Source organism: Polyergus mexicanus, unplaced genomic scaffold (assembly GCF_030449975.1).
Source record: "Polyergus mexicanus isolate NDT 795.1 unplaced genomic scaffold, iyPolMexi1.0 SCAF_3, whole genome shotgun sequence".
Lineage (NCBI taxonomy): Eukaryota > Metazoa > Arthropoda > Insecta > Hymenoptera > Formicidae > Polyergus > Polyergus mexicanus.
Window position 1 is genome coordinate 8360652 of NW_027223323.1, and position 18413 is coordinate 8379064.

At 30.6% G+C, this 18413-nt stretch overlaps 5 protein-coding genes across 6 annotated transcripts; 3 read left to right on the plus strand and 2 right to left on the minus strand.

The window, feature by feature from the left end:
* Positions 1-175: 175 nt before the first annotated feature.
* Txl (Thioredoxin-like) lies at positions 176-3525 on the plus strand. The gene is made up of 4 exons (XM_070292781.1): positions 176-379; positions 924-1203; positions 2623-2906; positions 3192-3525. Exons 1-4 carry the CDS (start codon positions 282-284, stop codon positions 3403-3405), a joined length of 876 nt encoding a protein of 291 aa, XP_070148882.1. The 5' UTR covers positions 176-281; the 3' UTR covers positions 3406-3525.
* A 55-nt stretch (positions 3526-3580) lies between these two features.
* Med16 (mediator complex subunit 16) lies at positions 3581-10987 on the minus strand. Its single transcript, XM_070292780.1, has 14 exons — positions 10732-10987; positions 10310-10456; positions 10003-10201; positions 9570-9816; positions 9336-9491; positions 9076-9245; positions 8498-8834; positions 8184-8391; positions 7705-7897; positions 7314-7466; positions 6941-7157; positions 4629-4738; positions 4307-4452; positions 3581-4219 (listed from the first exon to the last, which is right to left on the minus strand). Exons 1-14 carry the CDS (start codon positions 10791-10793, stop codon positions 4099-4101), a joined length of 2466 nt encoding a protein of 821 aa, XP_070148881.1. The 5' UTR covers positions 10794-10987; the 3' UTR covers positions 3581-4098.
* Positions 5025-6175, minus strand: LOC138931805 (uncharacterized). Its single transcript, XM_070292940.1, has one exon. The coding sequence runs from the start codon at positions 6146-6148 to the stop codon at positions 5105-5107; it is 1044 nt and encodes a 347-aa protein (XP_070149041.1). The 5' UTR covers positions 6149-6175; the 3' UTR covers positions 5025-5104.
* Positions 10988-11286: 299 nt separating the features above from the next.
* On the plus strand, positions 11287-14683 carry Phb2 (prohibitin 2). Of its 2 annotated transcripts, none has more exons than XM_070292784.1 (6): positions 11287-11539; positions 11677-11939; positions 12107-12424; positions 12733-12810; positions 12956-13052; positions 14593-14683. In XM_070292784.1, the coding sequence occupies exons 1-6, from the start codon at positions 11410-11412 to the stop codon at positions 14595-14597; spliced, it is 891 nt and encodes a 296-aa protein (XP_070148885.1). In that variant the 5' UTR covers positions 11287-11409; the 3' UTR covers positions 14598-14683. The 2 variants fall into 2 exon arrangements, with proteins under 2 accessions (XP_070148885.1, XP_070148884.1); XM_070292783.1 differs by lacking the exon at positions 14593-14683 and adding an exon at positions 13716-14186.
* On the plus strand, positions 14680-18396 carry Asprs (aspartyl-tRNA synthetase). Its single transcript, XM_070292782.1, has 12 exons — positions 14680-14731; positions 15416-15453; positions 15763-15847; positions 15997-16183; positions 16264-16366; positions 16452-16773; positions 16832-17003; positions 17070-17217; positions 17299-17488; positions 17698-17778; positions 17851-17962; positions 18151-18396. The coding sequence occupies exons 2-12, from the start codon at positions 15416-15418 to the stop codon at positions 18312-18314; spliced, it is 1602 nt and encodes a 533-aa protein (XP_070148883.1). The 5' UTR covers positions 14680-14731; the 3' UTR covers positions 18315-18396.
* Positions 18397-18413: the final 17 nt, after the last annotated feature.

Consider the following 18413-nt stretch of genomic DNA (forward strand, 5'->3'; position numbering starts at 1 on the left):
GTCTAGATATACTATGTCTATGATCGATACCCTGTGCGAACTGTCATGTCCGCAATAATGGTAGCTACTCATGAAATAAGCACAAGCGAGATAACCAATCAGCATGCGATCTCCGAGATCGAATCTGCATTGGATCATTGCTGATCACTCCTGACGCGCTCTTGCGAACCAGCAATGACCATGAAACTGCCAGTCATATTTTAATCGTATTGCGGTTAGTTGTTGTGCAGTGATTATTAGTGTTGCGAGTTTAATTTAATTAAGCATTTAATCAAAACGAAATGGGAGCAGTACGAATAATTAATGACGATCGTCATTTCCACGGTGAATTGGCCAGTGCCGGACAAAAGCTCGTCGTTGTAGATTTCACTGCAAGTTGGTAAGTCCCTTTTAGATTACATCCGTTTTTGCTTCCGTCGCGTTTTAATTTTATTGAATTCTACATTTATTTGGGAATACAGATTTTAACACGATCGCGTTGATCCATACTCCAGAATCGTTATTTTCTGAATTTGAACCTGAACTCGATGAAAGACCAGCCATTAGAAGTAGAATGTATGTGTGAACTGTCAAAAAAAGTAAGAATATCATTAAATAATCTCCTCCCGTCATTATAATAGATCTGTTCATTTCATTTACATTTCTTTGCATTTTCTCCGTTTAAAATGAAATAAAATGTATATTTATGTCTTCAAGAAGAAAAAAAGAGGATCTCTATACCATCTATATTTTACCCCCATTACCCAAACAAGATAATTAATTTCATTCTGTATTTCAATAAATTTATCAAATTTCTTTAAATACTCTTTACATATTGATTATCATTTTGTGTTACTATATTACAAACTTTTATATCTTTTGTGAGAACTTAATTTAATATTACGACGATTAATTGATATCTCGCTTGGTCTATGATTGCACAGGTGTGGACCCTGTCAAAGAATTGCTCCAGTATTTGAGCAACTGTCACTGAAGTATCCTAAAGCAGTATTCCTAAAAGTGGACGTAGACAAATGTGCAGACACTGCCTCGGTGCAAGATGTGCGTGCAATGCCCACTTTCATCTTCTACCGCAAACGCGCAAAGCTAGGTCAATGCCAGGGCGCAGATCCGGTAGGATTAGAATCGAAGATCCAGCAGTTCTATAGTAGTGGTGATTCTGATGACACGGATGACACGGCTGCGGATTCCCTGTCTGGTCATGTACGAAACATAGATGCCTATTATCACATCTTCGGAATGATCTTCCTTGCTTTGATTCTATACTATTGGAATAAGTATCAATGAAGAATTAATTAGAGTTATCTATCCAGATGAAAGTCTGTCAAACATAGATATTACAAAGTATCTTCTATAAATTTGTCAAATTTTTAGAAAGACTATTAAATTTGATATAAAACTTGCAGTATGCAATACTATTATATTGATGAACTATTGACAAAATATAATAAAATACTAACAAAAATCAAGACTGTAAATTGATAGCGGAACAAAGATGCATTTAACCATTTAAACTCTATTAAAATTTTAATTAGCACATAGAAATAAAGTATATAGAAAAAATGTAAATTTTTTTATATGGGACTATTACTAAAAAAATATGACTGAATTCTTTATGCAAGTTGCAAATATCAAAGTATCAATATTTATATATATATGACGTATCTGTTTTGATATCGTATTCTAATATTTCTATACCCATATAAATTTGATAGAATCTTTCTTACCCAAAATTTAATTAAATCCTTTCTATAGAATCAATTTACAGTTATTCTTGAAATACTGTCATAATCTTATATTTTATATTATACAACAGTTGATAAATATTTGCTACTTATGTTATATTATGATATAAATATATCAAATATTGTTAATGTATGTGATTTTATACTGAAAATAATACAACTTTGATACTTGCTTGCTTGTTAATCATTTAATAACCTTCATCTAATTGATTCCAAAATCTCTTACGTCTTTTTTATTGAAATAAATAAAAAATCAATAAGATTGTAAATGTTAAACTAGTAACATAAATTGTTATTTAATAACAATTTTATTAATACTAATTGTTATAAAAGAGAGAGAGAGAGAGAGAGAGAGAGAGAGAAGGAGAAAACACATTAGAGATTAAAAGTATAGATGACTACAAAATTAATGGTCAAAAAACGGCTTTTGGGGAAATTAGATCTAAACAAAAGAAGTAGAAACGTAAAAATATTTTAGTTATTTATTAAATAAGAGAAATACTGTTCTTCAATATGTATGCCGTATGTGAATACTATGATTATGTTAATAAAATTATAATTATAAAGTACTTGTAAAGACTTCTATAAAATTAAATGAAAGCTTTAAATGAATTTTTCTTGAAACAATTTTTGCTGTTTCTCTTTTTTTCATCTCTATGTTCCTTCTCCTTTTTTATATAATAAATGTAGATATTTTGACGTATATCGGCATTGGAATTTGAAATTTAACAAAATTATATTAATTTGAAATCCTACTTGTTAATTCCATTGAAATTGATTCTATTTTGTTTTTTCTTTTTTGTGTTTGAAGTTCATTTTATTTTTCATTAATATTATATATACAACTTACTGAAGATAGATTTTGGTTGTTTTTCAGATGGACTTATCCAGTTTTATAATGAAACAGCAATGCGAATGCCTAAACGAGTCGGATTACCATTCTCTCTCTCAGTGTTTGAACTCGGATAATGGATACCTTCAGAGCGATGAGGATGAACAGCTAATAATGTCTCTCGCATTTTCGCAGCCCGTTAAAGTTCATTCTCTCAAGATTAAAGCGCCCGCAGAAAACGGACCGAAAAATATCAAGTTGTTTATCAATCAGCCCAGGACGATCGATTTCGAGATGGCGAGTTCTAATACAAGTGTCCAAGATCTAACGTAAGTTTTGAATGAAAACTGACGATTTAAATCGGATAATTAATTATCCAATCTATTCACTATTAATAATAATAGATCAATTTACATCTCTATATATTTGGGTATTTATATCCATTATCTAAATTCGTGGATATCTTTTTTTTACTCGGGTACCATTGTCTTAAATTTTATATAAGTAGTTGTGTACTCTCTATCCGAAATAATCGGATACTCACACACAAGTACTCGGAAATCATATTCGTGTATTTTTAATTCAGTGACTGACAACATAACTTTTCGACACAGATTGTCGGCCAAGGATATCGAAGAAGGAAATCCTATTCCACTGCGCTATGTCAAGTTCCAAAATGTACAGAATTTTCAAATATTTGTGGTAGATAATCAGAATGGCTCAGAGACAACAAGAATTGACCAATTAGTCATAATTGGCTCGCCAATTTCGACTACAAATATGGGAGAATTCAAAAGAGTATCCGGCAAGAAAGGAGAAAGTCATTGAAAAATTTGCCTGCAACAATAATATCAGAATATCAGAAGTTCTTATTTGAGTACTAACACATTCCCCAATTATTTCTTTACAAAATCATCAGATGTAACAAGACTTGAAATAATAAAATAATCTGATTCGAAAATAATGTGAATAAATTTATATTTATAATATTTATTATTAATTTAATACCTTATAAATAATTAACCTATTATTAATTTATTATATAATTTCTATTATAATTACTATTTTTTTTATTACTAGTTATTATTAATTTAGAATATTTATAGCTTACATGTGTGCTTACATACAAATAATGTGAGCCCTTTGAGTCAATTTAACTTAACGTGGATCTGCAGTTATTTATTCACGTTCTCCTCTCTTTCTCTCTCTAATTTTTTTTTCTTTGTTGCTTAGTAAAATAATTCACATCATTTTTATTTGATTAATTAATTTTACATTGTGCATCTTATCTATTTAGACATGTTGAAAAAAACAAATTACATAATTTTCTCATTGTAGTATAAGAAAGAATAACTCCTGCAAGAGATTAAGAAGTTTTAAGTACCATCACAGCAACATAGTCAAACGAAGGAATGATCTCTCTAGTAAACTGATAACTTCCAATTTAAGAATTATTTGAAGCAATTTCACATATATATTAAAATTATTATCTCTATAATAACAATTTTTGGACAATCTTCATCAACAGGCTTTATGGATTCGCCAGATACCACCGCATCGACAGGCTCGTGTCCATCTTTGATCCCAGGCTCTAATCGCAGCTGTTCTTGTCATATTTTGTACTTGTGCTTTACCACCACATCTGGGAAAAAATATACATGAAGTGTTAATCATGCTATAATACAGGACCATTCAGTTTTTTATGATTATTGTAATTAATGGATAATACCTCGTGCACTGTTTCACTAAAAGTGGCTGTTTTCCTAAATATAAATGTCGTATCGTGTCTACAATCTGTCCACTGTGCATGCAACCTTCAACGGGATTCATTTCAGGTGTAAAAACCAACTGCTCGGATTCCACTCCATATTCTAACTGCACTCGTGAATTGTAATAAAATGATAATAACAAATGTATAATACAATACAGATATAATACAAGTATAAACAGAATAACAGAAAGAAGTTCGAACATTTTTCAAAATAATAATTCTAATAGTGCACTCTTTTTATATTTTGGAAAAATAATTATAAGTTTTACAAATTTCTTACCTGTAATGGAAGGTTTTGAGAAAATAAAATTGGTGAAACTATAGCGGTTATGCTATTTCCTTGATGCAATTGTGGAATCATGATTTGGTTTGGTAGCAAACAGCATTCATCTAAAAAAAAATTATTTTGTTGTTAAAATTTTCAGCATTCAGATGATTAAAATATTATAATTTCAAATTCAAGATAAAGAATATGTGTGCACCTTATATATGTGATAATGTATATAAATAATTGTATATGTATAATGCACTATATTTGTATAATATTAATTATAACTTTTGTAGGGCGGAAAAAGAGATAGAAAGTAGATATAAAAAAATTCAAAAAAGTACTTATTGTAATATCTTATATTTATAATTAATATTCTTTATTTATAGAGCAATTTATATCCTTCAACCTCAACTTTTTTCAAATTATATTTCTCTCTTTTTGTTTAATTAATTATCATATATTATTATCTTTAGTAATTTAGTAATTTAATTATCTTGCGAAATAAAGGTTTTTAGCGAATTTGCTTCAGTGGATTGCAATCTTAGCATTGGTTTTTCCAGTTGTTCGTCCACACATGAATCAATCTGAAGAAAAATTTCCGTTTTCTCTTTGACTGGGCTGCCTACATCTGCTATAAAGTAATTTGACTCGCATTTTGACTTTGATTCATCTATCTCATTCTTTTCATTCTTTGCATCTTTTACATCTTTCCTATGCTTTACATCTTTTGTATTTTCCATATTCTTCGTATTGTCCTCAGTCGTTCTACTTGAGAAGAAATGCAGCGTTTTTGTCTCCAACGATTTTGTGTTCTCGGCTTTTTCGGCTTCGCGAATTAAATCGATGAAAAACAGCTCTCTTGGCGACATCGGCGTTTTCGGAGATTTTATCTCGTCCGGAGATAGTACTGTCACTAGCTTGAGATAATCTTGCAAGGGACTTTTCTCAACATAATTACTAGCAATGTCTAATTGAGCATTCTCGTAATTTTCAACATGCACGACTCCGATATCTTCGATATTTTCACCAGATATTTGTTTGTGTATCACTAAAGGCGGCAGGTCTTTCCTGAGGAAATTTTCTCGATTATTTTTCTTAGATTCTGGATCGTTCGAATCATTCAACTTCTTTGTCTCAAGAGATTTTGTATCTTTAGATGATATTTGGTAGATGTTTAGAGATTCCTCTATATTATCTGTGCCATATTTCGAGATCATGTTAATTTTAGGATTTTGTTTAGCTAGTAAATTCCTCCAAAAGATTATTAATCCACACATGATTACAATCCAGATTAGAAATGCAACTGTCCAAAAGAGAAGAGGCCAATATGAATGCCAATGTCTGAATGTGTAGCATATAGCCCAAATTAGAGGACACAAGATGAACCAATAGACCAAAAACACACTAAATATTAACCAAGGGAACGATAGATGCTCGCATCTCTTCAGCTTGGTCTGTTTGTAAATCTTCTTCTTCTCTCTGCAAAACATTTTGTTTTCCTTCAAGGCGAAAGAGTCTTTATGTTTCATTGCAAGTTTGGTAGTCGTTGTATCTTTGTTCATGAATTTCACTTTTATTCTTCTGTAGAATATTCTTCTTTATTAAGCCTATATCATATTCTATCGTTGCTGGATTTTCGTTTTTTTTTTTTTAAATAAAGAGAGAAATATACTAATTGTGTTGTATAAATTATTACATACAAGTGTATTACATTTGTAATTCTATATTTATTTCTTCTAATTTAAGGTCTTTATATTGTTTTTGTACTATAATATCACTGTACAGTAATTATATTAATATATAACTCTTATACACAATGTGAACTGTTTAATACTGATAAACTGAATATATCCACTTTGAATTATTCTTACGATTCAGGATGTGGTTGCTTTATCAAACTTCCTGACCACAACTTATAGTAATCAAGTAGCAAATGTATATAGTAAAAAAATTCAATTTGCATCAAATGTATTTCTGTATTGCAAGAGTATAGGCCAAATTAACTTAATTTTTCAATGATAAGTTTTAAAAATATATAAGCAAAAAGAAAAATATATCCAATTATCTAATCTAAAACAGAATTTACCTAACTAAAGGACAGAATTTTTTTGTCTTGATTTTTATTTTTTATTGTTATATTAGCACTATGAACAATTACTTTAACTTGTACCAAAATATCAATCTCATTTTTCTTTGAAGTTTCAAAATTAGTCTTTATATAGTTGAGTTATTAAAAGCGCCTTGTATTACAGTAAATAAATATTTTGCTCCTCAGAAATATGTAAGGTATTAAAAAATTCCAAAAAAATAAGCAAACATACCGATTAAGCTATCATCCACTTGTTGTTGTTGTTGTGGATCTCCATTAGGTTGAACCAACTTTGATAACAAGCAAAATAGTAAAGCCAGAACATCTAAATTATCCGTACTACGAAGAAATACTGGAAGACACGATGGACGAAGCAATCCCCAAATACGTATGATGACCAGTAGTTCTCGAACGGTATTCAAGGCCTTATGGTCTTTAAGAAGTTCATACTGCAAAGTAAAGAAAAGACAATGATTCACAATAATATATTTACTCACACCAGATTTTTACAATATTATGTATTTTTACAGATTGTAATATCACTAGATAAGAAATAAATATTGAAAACTGATTTAACATATGTGAACATGACGGAAAGTACTTACACCACCAGTCTTTACTTGCATCCTTTGCTCAGGTAATCTGGCCAGCAAATTCAAAGCTAAATCAGCAACCCATTGAATAAGTTGTTGCAATGATTGCAGTGTGCTCGGCTCCACTGTAAATTCTTTAGGATCGGGTAAATAAATTGACAATACCTAAAAAATATTAAAAAACAATTAAATTTATTTTATTTTATTAATTATTAAAATTCCATTTTTATTTTGTAATTGTATCTATCATTAATAAATTATTATTTATTATTGATTTATTTATTATAGGATCTCTGTATGTTCAGATTTATGGAGGAGGGATGTGGAGGAGAAGGAGAAGGATCGAGTGAAAATATAATATATAAGGGAGAATATTTTTAAAATATTCGGAATGTGATATTACCTTATCAATGTTATCAGTATTATCAGTGATGACATCTGTTATTACTGCAGTTAAGTTCTCTGCTGGACCTTTGTCATAAGGTATCAGGTCTGATGGCCTCAGTAGAGATTTGAAGGCAGTAGCTACTGAATGTATCATCAGTAATGATGACAAGTCTGCTGCTTTATTCTGTCCTGATATTGTTCCGAGCATTCTGAAAATATAATTGCAAGCATTTAATAGTTTGTAATTTGAAACAAAATCTTCTTTTGTACTTCTTTCATACTTCAAAAATTAAAGATTATTAAAAATAATTATTAAATTTTAATAACTGAAATAATTAAAATAATAATTATTAAATTTTATGCTTGAGACACTTGTACTTTCAAACTCAATTTTGAAAATAATTAAAAAAAAAATGTCAATGATTTTAGGAATTTGTTTCCAAGTTTTATAAATCTTCCTTGTTATAATTATGTTCACAAATTTTTCAATTTTACCTGTACAATGACGTCTTGATACATAAAAATTGAATATAATGATACTGTTGAGTTGGTTGTGATTGCCTATTGAAGGACACGTCCAATCTCTCGCATAGCGCCTCGATCATAGACGATCTCAAGCATAAAAGTATATCTAACCAATCCAGTCCTGTTACCAAACAATATTCCAACAATGTACAGGCATAGCTCAATGACATCGATGTACCTATAAATAATATAAATGATTTTGAATGTGAAACACTAAATCACATCTTTTTCAAATTTCTTATAAATAATGAATTAACACAAATAAAGAAAACATGATATCACACCTGTAGTACCATCTGGTAACAATTTGTAAAGGTACAGATTGCCATGAGTATCGCATGCAAGGAGGACGCATCCCATCCATGATAGATCCATATGAGCAATAGAGACTGAGCTCTTGAAATATTTATTACTAGGTTCATCTTGGCGCCAGCCTGTATTTAAGGATGAAAACGCTACTTCCTTAAGACAATCCAAACGATTTAGACAGTGCACCGATGAATCCGCTAATGCTATTATCACGTAACTTGGAGGTGGCAATGTTGTCACTATAGATAGTTTTGTAGTCGCTATTGCTGTAACTGGCGATTGGCAGCGATACTGTGATTGATACTGCCAAACCTGTGGAAATGACAATATATTAAAAATATATCCATAATGGAAGTGATAATTGAAACACCTAAGTTTATTGAGTAAATTCATAATAAAACTTTTCCTTTTGCTCTTTTATTACATCATATTTTCATTCTATGCATGTAGAGTCAGATGCAAAATAGTAGAAGAGCAGCACAAGGAACATGACAAAGACTAAAGAAATATAGAGTAAAAATATGTAAGTTTATGATAGTAATTGAATACTTACAACTGTCTTGAAAGGTTCCAGACTTTGTGGTTGGAACAATTTGTGAACAGGTTGGGACTTTTCTCGCAACTCCCATACTTCTACAAAACCGCCGTTCTCGCTATTTGCCGCGATAACCAAAGAATCTGCGTCTTCTCTGACCACAAATTTTAAATGTGTCACAATTGTACCTGCAAAAAAAATTATAGCCATAAAATGATAAACTATTTCCAAAATATATTCTAAGCAATCAAACAATTAAATTGAATAATTAATCTTACACGAATTATCTTTGGGTGCTCCATCCTGTAAAAAGAAACTTGGTAAAGCTTGTGAGGTGATGGTACATTTATCGTCATTTTTGCGAACTAACACTCTGTAGCATCTTATCGGCAAACAGATGCTACCGCTGCTAACTGCGACGAGGAAATGGCCGTCTGAAATATACAAAGAAAATTTTTGCAACATATTCATACTGTATTTATAGATCATTCTACACACATGATAAAAAATACTTTTTCCATAACACAAGTCGACAGCAGTTATCCTGTGTCTCGTATTGCCAAGACTCTCTGTAGAATAACAAATTGGATTTTGAAGATCCTTTGTAATCATAATCGCGCCGACCATACCCGTTGTCGATACTACCAGCACACCTTCAGCGGCTCGGCCACCAAATTTCCTCACTGAAGGTGCAAATAGCAGATGATTGAATTTCTCACTGTAATGGATGTTGTCCTTCTTCTCCGTTACTAATCCTGTCTAAAGAATCCATAAAGGTACATTGGAAATTAGAGTGTATCTCTCACTTAAGATTATATATATATTCAGCATCCCAAATATCTTTTTAACAATATAATATAAAATAACAATTAATAATTTCAATTATTATTCTAGTAATACAAAAACTTTCTGTTATTCAATATATTAACTTAATCATCTAAATACCTTTTTACCATTATGGAACCATGCAGCACCTAATATATGTTCGCCAGGGAAATATGTAGAGCCCACTAACACCCAATCATTTAAAATATGATCCTTAAACATCCACAATTGTACATTTCCAGCTACGTCTGCCATTACCAATTTGTCACCAGGTAAATCCCATTCCAATGCAGTAATATTGTTTTTATTTGACAAAATTCTAAAAGCATAAAAGAATTCATAGTTTAATCTCTTGACTATGTAAACTTTTCAAATACAAAAATTTAATAAATCAAATAAAGAAAATAATCGTGAATTATATACTTACTTATGAGCATGCCATGGCATATTCAAGTCTGCTACATAAACATGGCAACCCCGTGTTTTACCACTATTATCATCTAACTCTGTCATTGTAGTAAATGCCACTATATTTCGACTGGATAAGGAACATAAGGACTGCTCGGTGTATAAACTGGAAAAATAATATTATTAGTCAATGTCAAACTTAAAATGATAACAAATATTTTTATAATTCTGCAAATATGCATAAAACAATAAGCACAAATATATTTCTAAGCATGTTATATTTAATAAAATATAGGAAAAATTATTGACATCTCTCTAAATTAATTTGTATACAACATACAATGCATATATTTTTTTTTCCTTATTCTTTATATCTTAGAATTATGTTAAATACGTGCTTTTATAAAAAATATATTAAAGATATATTTTTAAGGATCGTACCATTCTTGATTAGAAAAGATTTTAGAAGAGCTTTTTCTGTTGACAGTATACAGTAAATCCATCTTTATTATAATTGAGAATTGACTATAACTGGAGCATATAACCAGAGAGAAGACTCCGTTGAGACCATAGACATAGTATATCTAGACCGAGGAGTGAGAGCCAAGGTGCGCGTAGAAAAGAACATACTCTGTTCCATGCTCCTTGCGCTCTCTCTCACTCGCATATAACATAGCGAAAGAGTACGCTATGCTACGTGCGAACGAGAGAGAACGCAAGGAGCACAAAACAGAGTATGTTCTTTTCTACGTGCATCTTTACCCCCATTCCTTAAATAAAGGCAAACCCTCGGTCTAGATTCTAGATATACTATATCTATAGTTGAGACTATAAAAAAACGGAGTAAATAGACGAGATCATATTCCCAAGAATGCTGTCCACCAATCAGATTTTCTATGTAATATGGTGATTTTTATGACACATGCGCAATACAACACCTTATATTTTTCTTCCGTGTTCCTTACATATACTTTTGCATGCATTCTGTCTGTGCCCTCTGTGCTACTTATGTCGCGCTCGTGCTCGTTCGTCGTGTGTCCTTGATATTTTTTCCAATTTCTTTACCGGTTCGCTGTCGGTGCCGTTTGATTTTGCAGTGATTCCGAGTGATTTCTCGAAATGGCACAGAACAAATTCAACGAGATGGCCTCGCGCTTTGGCAAGGGCACAAACGGGGTGCCGATGAGTCTCAAGGTCCTCGCTGCTGCTGGTGTCGCAGTTTATAGCGTTTCTAAATCCATGTACACAGGTTAACTTCAGTCCCACTTAAATTTTCTTTTTCCAAATTTTGCGATAATTACATGCTATTCTTTCTAAATATTATCGTTTGTCTTGAACGAATGATGATTTTAAATGCCATTTTGAATTTAACCAACTCGATTGCAGTTGAAGCTGGTCATAGAGCGATCATGTTTTCTCGACTGGGTGGTATTCAAAAGGATATCATGACTGAGGGTCTGCACTTTCGTCTTCCATGGTTTCATTATCCAATAATTTATGACATTAGGAGCAGACCTAGGAAAATTTCGTCACCAACAGGATCCAAGGATTTGCAGATGGTCAACATTTCTCTACGTGTTCTCTCTCGTCCTGATGCTAGCACATTGCCAACTATGTATCGACAACTGGGTCTTGATTATGATGAAAAGGTCAGAACAGAATTATATAATGATACAAAACAAGTTACACATTTATCTTAATTTACAAAGATATATTGTATCTTAAATTTAATCTTTGTCTGATTTTGATTTATGAAAATAATATAAAATTATGGATTTTAAATTACGTTAAGATTAATTAGCAAAGATCAATCCAGGTATTGCCAAGCATCTGTAATGAAGTGCTAAAGTCTGTTGTCGCTAAATTTAATGCGTCACAATTGATAACACAAAGACAACAAGTATCTAATATGGTGCGCAAAGAATTGACAGAACGAGCTCGAGATTTTAACATTGTTCTGGACGATGTCTCAATAACTGAGCTTAGTTTTGGCAAAGAATACACTGCTGCAGTCGAGGCCAAACAGGTAGCGCAGCAAGAGGCCCAACGAGCTGCTTTTGTAGTAGAAAGAGCTAAACAGGAACGACAACAAAAAATTGTACAAGCTGAGGGTGAAGCAGAAGCAGCCAAAATGATATCCTTTACAAAAACAATTTTCTTCTGCTAATTTATAATATAATCAATTGTGTTTTTTTTTTCCTATTAATTGATGTAAGTTGAGGAAGGGAAGATGGGATGATTTTATAGCCAAAAATTGAAAGATATAGTTTAAATTGTCTTTTTTTTTCTTTTTTCATGATTCTTATAATAAACGATTAAAACTTTCAATTATATTATTGATTTAAGCACAATTGAATTAATAATTTATAAACAATCAGTATATTATACAATGCAGAATTTTTTTCAAAAGCTTTGATATATATTTTCCTTAATGCAGTGTACCTTGGTTTAGCTGTCAGCCAGAATCCTGGATATTTGAAGTTGCGTAAAATACGAGCTGCGCAAAATATTTCACGTACAGTGAGTATCTTTGCAATATTGCAAATTTGTAATAAAAAATTACTAAGATTTTTAAAAAAAGTAGTCTTGCTATAAAAATCGATGTGTAACATATATATAAAATTTGTGTGTGTGAATTGCTAAAGAGGGATTTATTTTATTTCAGATTGCTAATTCCCAAAACAGAGTGTTCCTCAGTGGCAATAACTTGATGTTGAATATTCAAGATCCCACTTTTGATGAGAGTTCAGACAAGCTGAAAAGTAAGAAGTAAAAATCATCAAAGCCGCGCGTCATTCTTTTTTATTTCTCTTTTTTCGAGTTTCTTAAATTTTTATTAAACCTGAAAAATGATTAGCTGTTATGTACAATTATATTGTGAATAAGAGATCGTCGTGCGTTTCCCGAAAACTCACGGATTATACATTATATATGTTCTCATTACATTGTGCTCTCCTCCTCGTCGTCCTTGTAATCATGCTCGCTCGCAGATATCTGCTCGTTTTATTATTATATGTTCTAAATCAATTCCATATATGAGATAAAACATCAAATTATTCCTCATTCAAGAAAATGACAAAAACAAATTCAATGATCTATAATATATTGAATCATTAAAAGTTCAACAAACAATTAAAAAAAAAGAAGAAATATTGTCAATTCGCAGATTTTCGAGGAGATTTTGACAATCTTTCATAAAATCCTGTATGGAAACATTATTTAATAGAGACTTCTATATTATAATAAATATAATGAAATATTGATATGTAAAAAGAAATTTCCCCAAGTAGAATAAATTAGGGAGATTATAACATTATACTCAGGAGTTATTTAATAATTTATAATGGGCATTTTTCAATCTTGACGCGCATAAATTATATATAGATAGTTGCTTATGCGTAGACGCCCAATACTGGCTTTTTCAGGTCACAAAGGAGTGAGCTGGAAGAGCTGGAATGAGGCGACTGATTGTGCCATCCAAAGTCTAAATACCAGTTCCCATCAGGCATTGCTAAATACTGGAAAGCTTGGCATTGAGGCTCAACCACATAGGATACGTGTACCCTTGTCTATCCTACTGGAATCAGCAAATGATGGTGTTAAGCTTATAACACCGTGACAATGAGAGATTTTGCGATGCGAGCACATTTCCACCCAACACAAACTCTCCTTGTATCCTGTCGAAGAGTGTTTTCCTATTGTCTATGTTTGAATAATTGGTGATGATAAATAGATAAATTCTATAATCACAATATTTTTCATTAGATCTGTTTGTTTTTATTGCACTTTTTTGTATTTTGTTACATTTAAAATAAGATTTATATCCAAGTAAAACAAATTAAGAGCAAGATATAGAAGCTGAAACAAATAGATCAATCATTTCAAGAAATAAGTAATAATGATGCTAATGTAAGAGAAATAGACTTTAAAATATTAATATATGATAGATGATAGTTATTGTCTGAAAAACTGATATTTGAATTTCAAATTCTTGTTTTATTCTTTAATGGATAGAATTATGTTAAATTTTGTATTATATTCAATTTTAAAAACGAAAAAGAATAAATTAAATTTTGAAATATAAGAAATTTTGATATAAAAATGCGTGAAATCAGATGTTGAGTTAGAATAAGAAAGAACAAGGAAATCGTATAAAAACGAAATAGAAATACGTAGAAAACGATAGAATGAGAAAGCCAGTGATAGATAAAAAAATGAGAAAATACAGCACGAAAGATAATAAATAACAGAAAAACAGAGCGAAGAAAACGTTGGTTCAAATGTTATTGACATTATGTTTAGGTTAGATCAGATATGTTAGGTGCTGTGCCACAGAGTCCACAAGTGACATCAGCTATAGTACGAACTGTAGTAGCCGAATAATCTACAATTTTTAATTGTGGAAAAATAATTATTGTAAATAATTCATTGAAGAAGCAAAGTACGTATATACCATATTACTTTTATTTATTTTCTCAATATTTTCACTAAGTATTTCAAATTCATTTTATTCACAATTGTCGAATTTTAACCTCTAAGTTATGATCCATGTAAAAAGAAATTTAAAAACTTACTATATATTTAAAAAAAAATATATATATATACTTATATATTTAAAAGAAATTAATTTTTTATATATTATACAATGTAGAAATTATTCATGTTTGTTATTTAATATAATTAATATAATTAAATTTATCTTGTTCTTATTATTAGGATTATCTCAGTACAATTTCATATATACTTTTATTATATTCGTATTATTATAATTTTTGATTCAATCAGTTAATTTAATATCTATTACATAATAAATTTAATGTTAATAACAAATAATTATACTTATTTTAACATTCTATCCATTCTCATATTTTGATAAAATTATATCATTTTTTGTGCAATCTTTTACTAGTTGTTTGTTAACATATGTTAGTATGTGCGATATAATTTAAAAATATAAATACTATAATCAATTATATAAATACTAATAATTACTATAGTATTTATATCTTTAATTTTATTAAACCTGCAATTTTTACAATTGCTGAAATATTTTAAACAGTAACTGATAAGATGATGTAATCTATATATTGCTCATACTCTATTTCATTGCATCATATTTTCACAGATGATTGGAGATAAACCAGTAGAATGTCCTCCGACAAGGTAAAGATTAAATCTTATTATAATCACTTGCTAATCAATGTATTTATATATTTAATACATCTTATACATTTATATGTTTTAAATATCTATAAATTAATTAGAGACAAATTTCCTTTGATAATTTCAAAATTATAAACTACATTGAATATTTTATTATATTTTATATACAAATTGATATATAATGAAGACAATTATATCTACATTTACACATATTATGGACATTTTTATAATTATACAATCAGTCAGCACCAATGTTACCAATATTTTGAAAAATATTTACAAGAACTTCTGTGTTATTCCATTATGAAGTAACGAGATATCTAAGAAAGCCTTGAAAAAGCAGCAAAAAGAGATGCAGAAAGCAGCAAAAAAGGCAGAAAGAAAAGATCAAACTGTAAGTTACTATGTATATAACAGTGATATTACTGTTTAATAGTGAGAATAAACTTTATTTTTTTACTAATTAAACAGATATAATAAATTTTATTCAAAAAACTGATAAAATAGATAAATAAATATTGCGTTGTGTACTACATTTTCCAGCAGTCCCAGCAAGAATCTACAGAAGAAGCTGAAGATGTGTCTGTGGGAAAATATAGTCAGATGAATATGATTCAAAGTAAAGAAAAATTCGAAGATAGAAAGTTTACAGCAATCAAAAATTTGAATAAAAATCTGGAGAATGAGATAGTTTGGTTGAGAGGTCGTTTACATACTAGTCGTGCCAAAGGTGAACAATGCTTTGATGGAAAATATATTAATTGTTTAATTATTTGCAAATAACACTTCAATCTTACGTTTGTTATACAGGGAAGCAATGCTTCATTGTACTGAGACAGCAATCATATACAGTGCAGGGATTAGCTGCTGTGAACGAAAAAATCAGCAAACAAATGATTAAATTTATTTCCAAGTATAGATTCTGAATACTTTTATGAAATTAATTGGAATTTAAGTACTATATATTGTTTATAATTAAAATGGTATTTCTGTTTCAGCATCACAAAAGAGTCTATAATCGATGTTAAGGCCATAGTAAGGTCTGTACCATCAAAAATCGAGTCATGTTCACAAGCAGATGTAGAAGTTCATATAGAAGAAGTGTTTGTGATAAGTGCTGCCAAGCCACAGCTTCCTTTACAGATAGAAGACGCCGCGAGACCTATTAGCGAAGCAGATGAAACTGCGTTGAATATTCGAGTGAATCAAGATACCAGACTGGATAACAGAGTGCTAGATTTGCGTACTCCAGCTAATCAAGCGATTTTCAGGGTGGAAGCTGGCGTTTGTAAACTCTTTAGAGACATTCTGACGAAAAAAGTGAGTATAATGATGCTCAGTTTCGTTAAGACATTTTGTTTTAATTTATTCTTTTCAGGGCTTTATTGAGATACACACTCCTAAAATCATCTCTGCAGCCAGCGAGGGTGGGGCAAACGTGTTTACAGTGTCTTATTTTAAAAATAATGCTTATCTAGCTCAATCGCCACAATTATACAAGCAGATGGCTATTGCTGCTGATTTTGATAAAGTTTTTACTGTTGGAGCAGGTACATTGCATTAAATAGAAATAAGAATTTAAAATCGTTTGTAACTGCTAACAATGTCTGGATTAGTTTTCAGAGCGGAAGATTCTAATACGCACAGACATTTGACAGAATTTGTGGGCCTTGATCTAGAAATGGCCTTTAAATATCACTATCACGAAGTGGTAGACACTGTAGGACAAATGTTCACTGAGCTCTTTAAAGGTTTACGTGAGATGTTAGTAATGTATATTTATGCCTATTATCCTTTTATTCCTCATATATATATAAATTCATTCATTTCATGGGAATTCAATAGCTATGCGGATGATATAGCAGCAGTTAGTCAACAGTATCCTGTGGAACCTTTTAAATTTCTTGAACCAGCTTTGAAATTAGAGTATCCAGAAGCGATCGAGTTGTTAGCGGAAGCGGGTGTAACTCTTGGCGAAGAGGATGATCTGTCGACACCAGACGAAAAACTCTTAGGAAAACTCGTTAAAATTAAAGTAAGATGTTGAAAAATTTCAGACTATCAGAACTCGATACAGCTAAAACAATAAATCTTTAACAGAACGTTTCGATTAATTTATTGTGATTGTTTTTATAATTTATATATCTAGAAATACAATATTATTAGCTTGAATTTGACAATTTTTTAAATATGGCAATTTTTATGCATATTTTACTGTTAATATTATAAATATATTTTTTTCAGTATGATACAGACTTTTACATTTTGGACAAGTATCCTCTTGCTGTAAGACCTTTTTATACGATGCCGGATCCAAATAACCCTGTAAAGTATTTTATGATGATATAATGGTGCAATATTCTCTTTTCTTTTATAATTATTGATCTTACGTTATAGAAAGCATCCAACTCGTACGACATGTTTATGCGAGGCGAGGAGATTATATCTGGCGCGCAACGTATCCACGATCCAGATTTTCTGACCGAACGAGCTAAACATCATGAAATCGGTGAGTAAAACTTTTGCATAAGGATTTTTGATTAATGCTCTGAGTATTACTTAAATACATCTGAATTAAATCAAATTAAAATTGAAACATTTCTATAAATGTGCCTATTAAATGCAGAATGTCCCATGCATACTTCGTTATTCTCTAATCAGAAATTATTCGATTAATAATAAAATTCTTCGTTTCAGATATCGAGAAAATCAAGTCATACATTGACGCCTTCAGATATGGTTGCCCGCCGCATGCTGGCGGCGGTATAGGCATGGAACGTGTTGTAATGTTGTATCTCGGCTTGGACAACATACGTAAAGTATCTATGTTCCCGCGTGACCCCAAACGACTCACTCCTTGAAATTAATTGCAATATCTCGGCCGATATTGTTATGTATTCGAAAAAAAATAGAATCTTTTATCTTGAATACATATATTTTATAAATGACATTTAATATAC

Bases quoted from the DNA above. Each gene is read 5' to 3' on its own strand.
- Txl (XM_070292781.1), top strand. From the start codon at position 282: ATGGGAGCAGTACGAATAATTAATGACGATCGTCATTTCCACGGTGAA. The intron at 380-923 runs GTAAGTCCCTTT...ATGATTGCACAG, and splicing joins GTAGATTTCACTGCAAGTTG to GTGTGGACCCTGTCAAAGAA. The intron at 1,204-2,622 runs GTACGAAACATA...GTTGTTTTTCAG, and splicing joins CGGATTCCCTGTCTGGTCAT to ATGGACTTATCCAGTTTTAT.
- LOC138931805 (XM_070292940.1), bottom strand. From the start codon at position 6,148: ATGAAACATAAAGACTCTTTCGCCTTGAAGGAAAACAAAATGTTTTGC.
- Med16 (XM_070292780.1), bottom strand. From the start codon at position 10,793: ATGGATTTACTGTATACTGTCAACAGAAAAAGCTCTTCTAAAATCTTT. The intron at 9,817-10,002 runs GTATTTAGATGA...TGGATTCTTTAG, and splicing joins GGTTCCATAATGGTAAAAAG to ACAGGATTAGTAACGGAGAA. The intron at 4,453-4,628 runs GTAAGAAATTTG...TCACGAGTGCAG, and splicing joins CTCAAAACCTTCCATTACAG to TTAGAATATGGAGTGGAATC.
- Phb2 (XM_070292783.1), top strand. From the start codon at position 11,410: ATGGCACAGAACAAATTCAACGAGATGGCCTCGCGCTTTGGCAAGGGC. The intron at 11,540-11,676 runs GTTAACTTCAGT...ACTCGATTGCAG, and splicing joins TTCTAAATCCATGTACACAG to TTGAAGCTGGTCATAGAGCG. The intron at 13,053-13,715 runs GTAAGAAGTAAA...TGGCTTTTTCAG, and splicing joins GAGTTCAGACAAGCTGAAAA to GTCACAAAGGAGTGAGCTGG.
- Asprs (XM_070292782.1), top strand. From the start codon at position 15,416: ATGATTGGAGATAAACCAGTAGAATGTCCTCCGACAAG. The intron at 15,454-15,762 runs GTAAAGATTAAA...TCCATTATGAAG, and splicing joins GTAGAATGTCCTCCGACAAG to TAACGAGATATCTAAGAAAG. The intron at 17,004-17,069 runs GTACATTGCATT...TGTCTGGATTAG, and splicing joins AGTTTTTACTGTTGGAGCAG to TTTTCAGAGCGGAAGATTCT.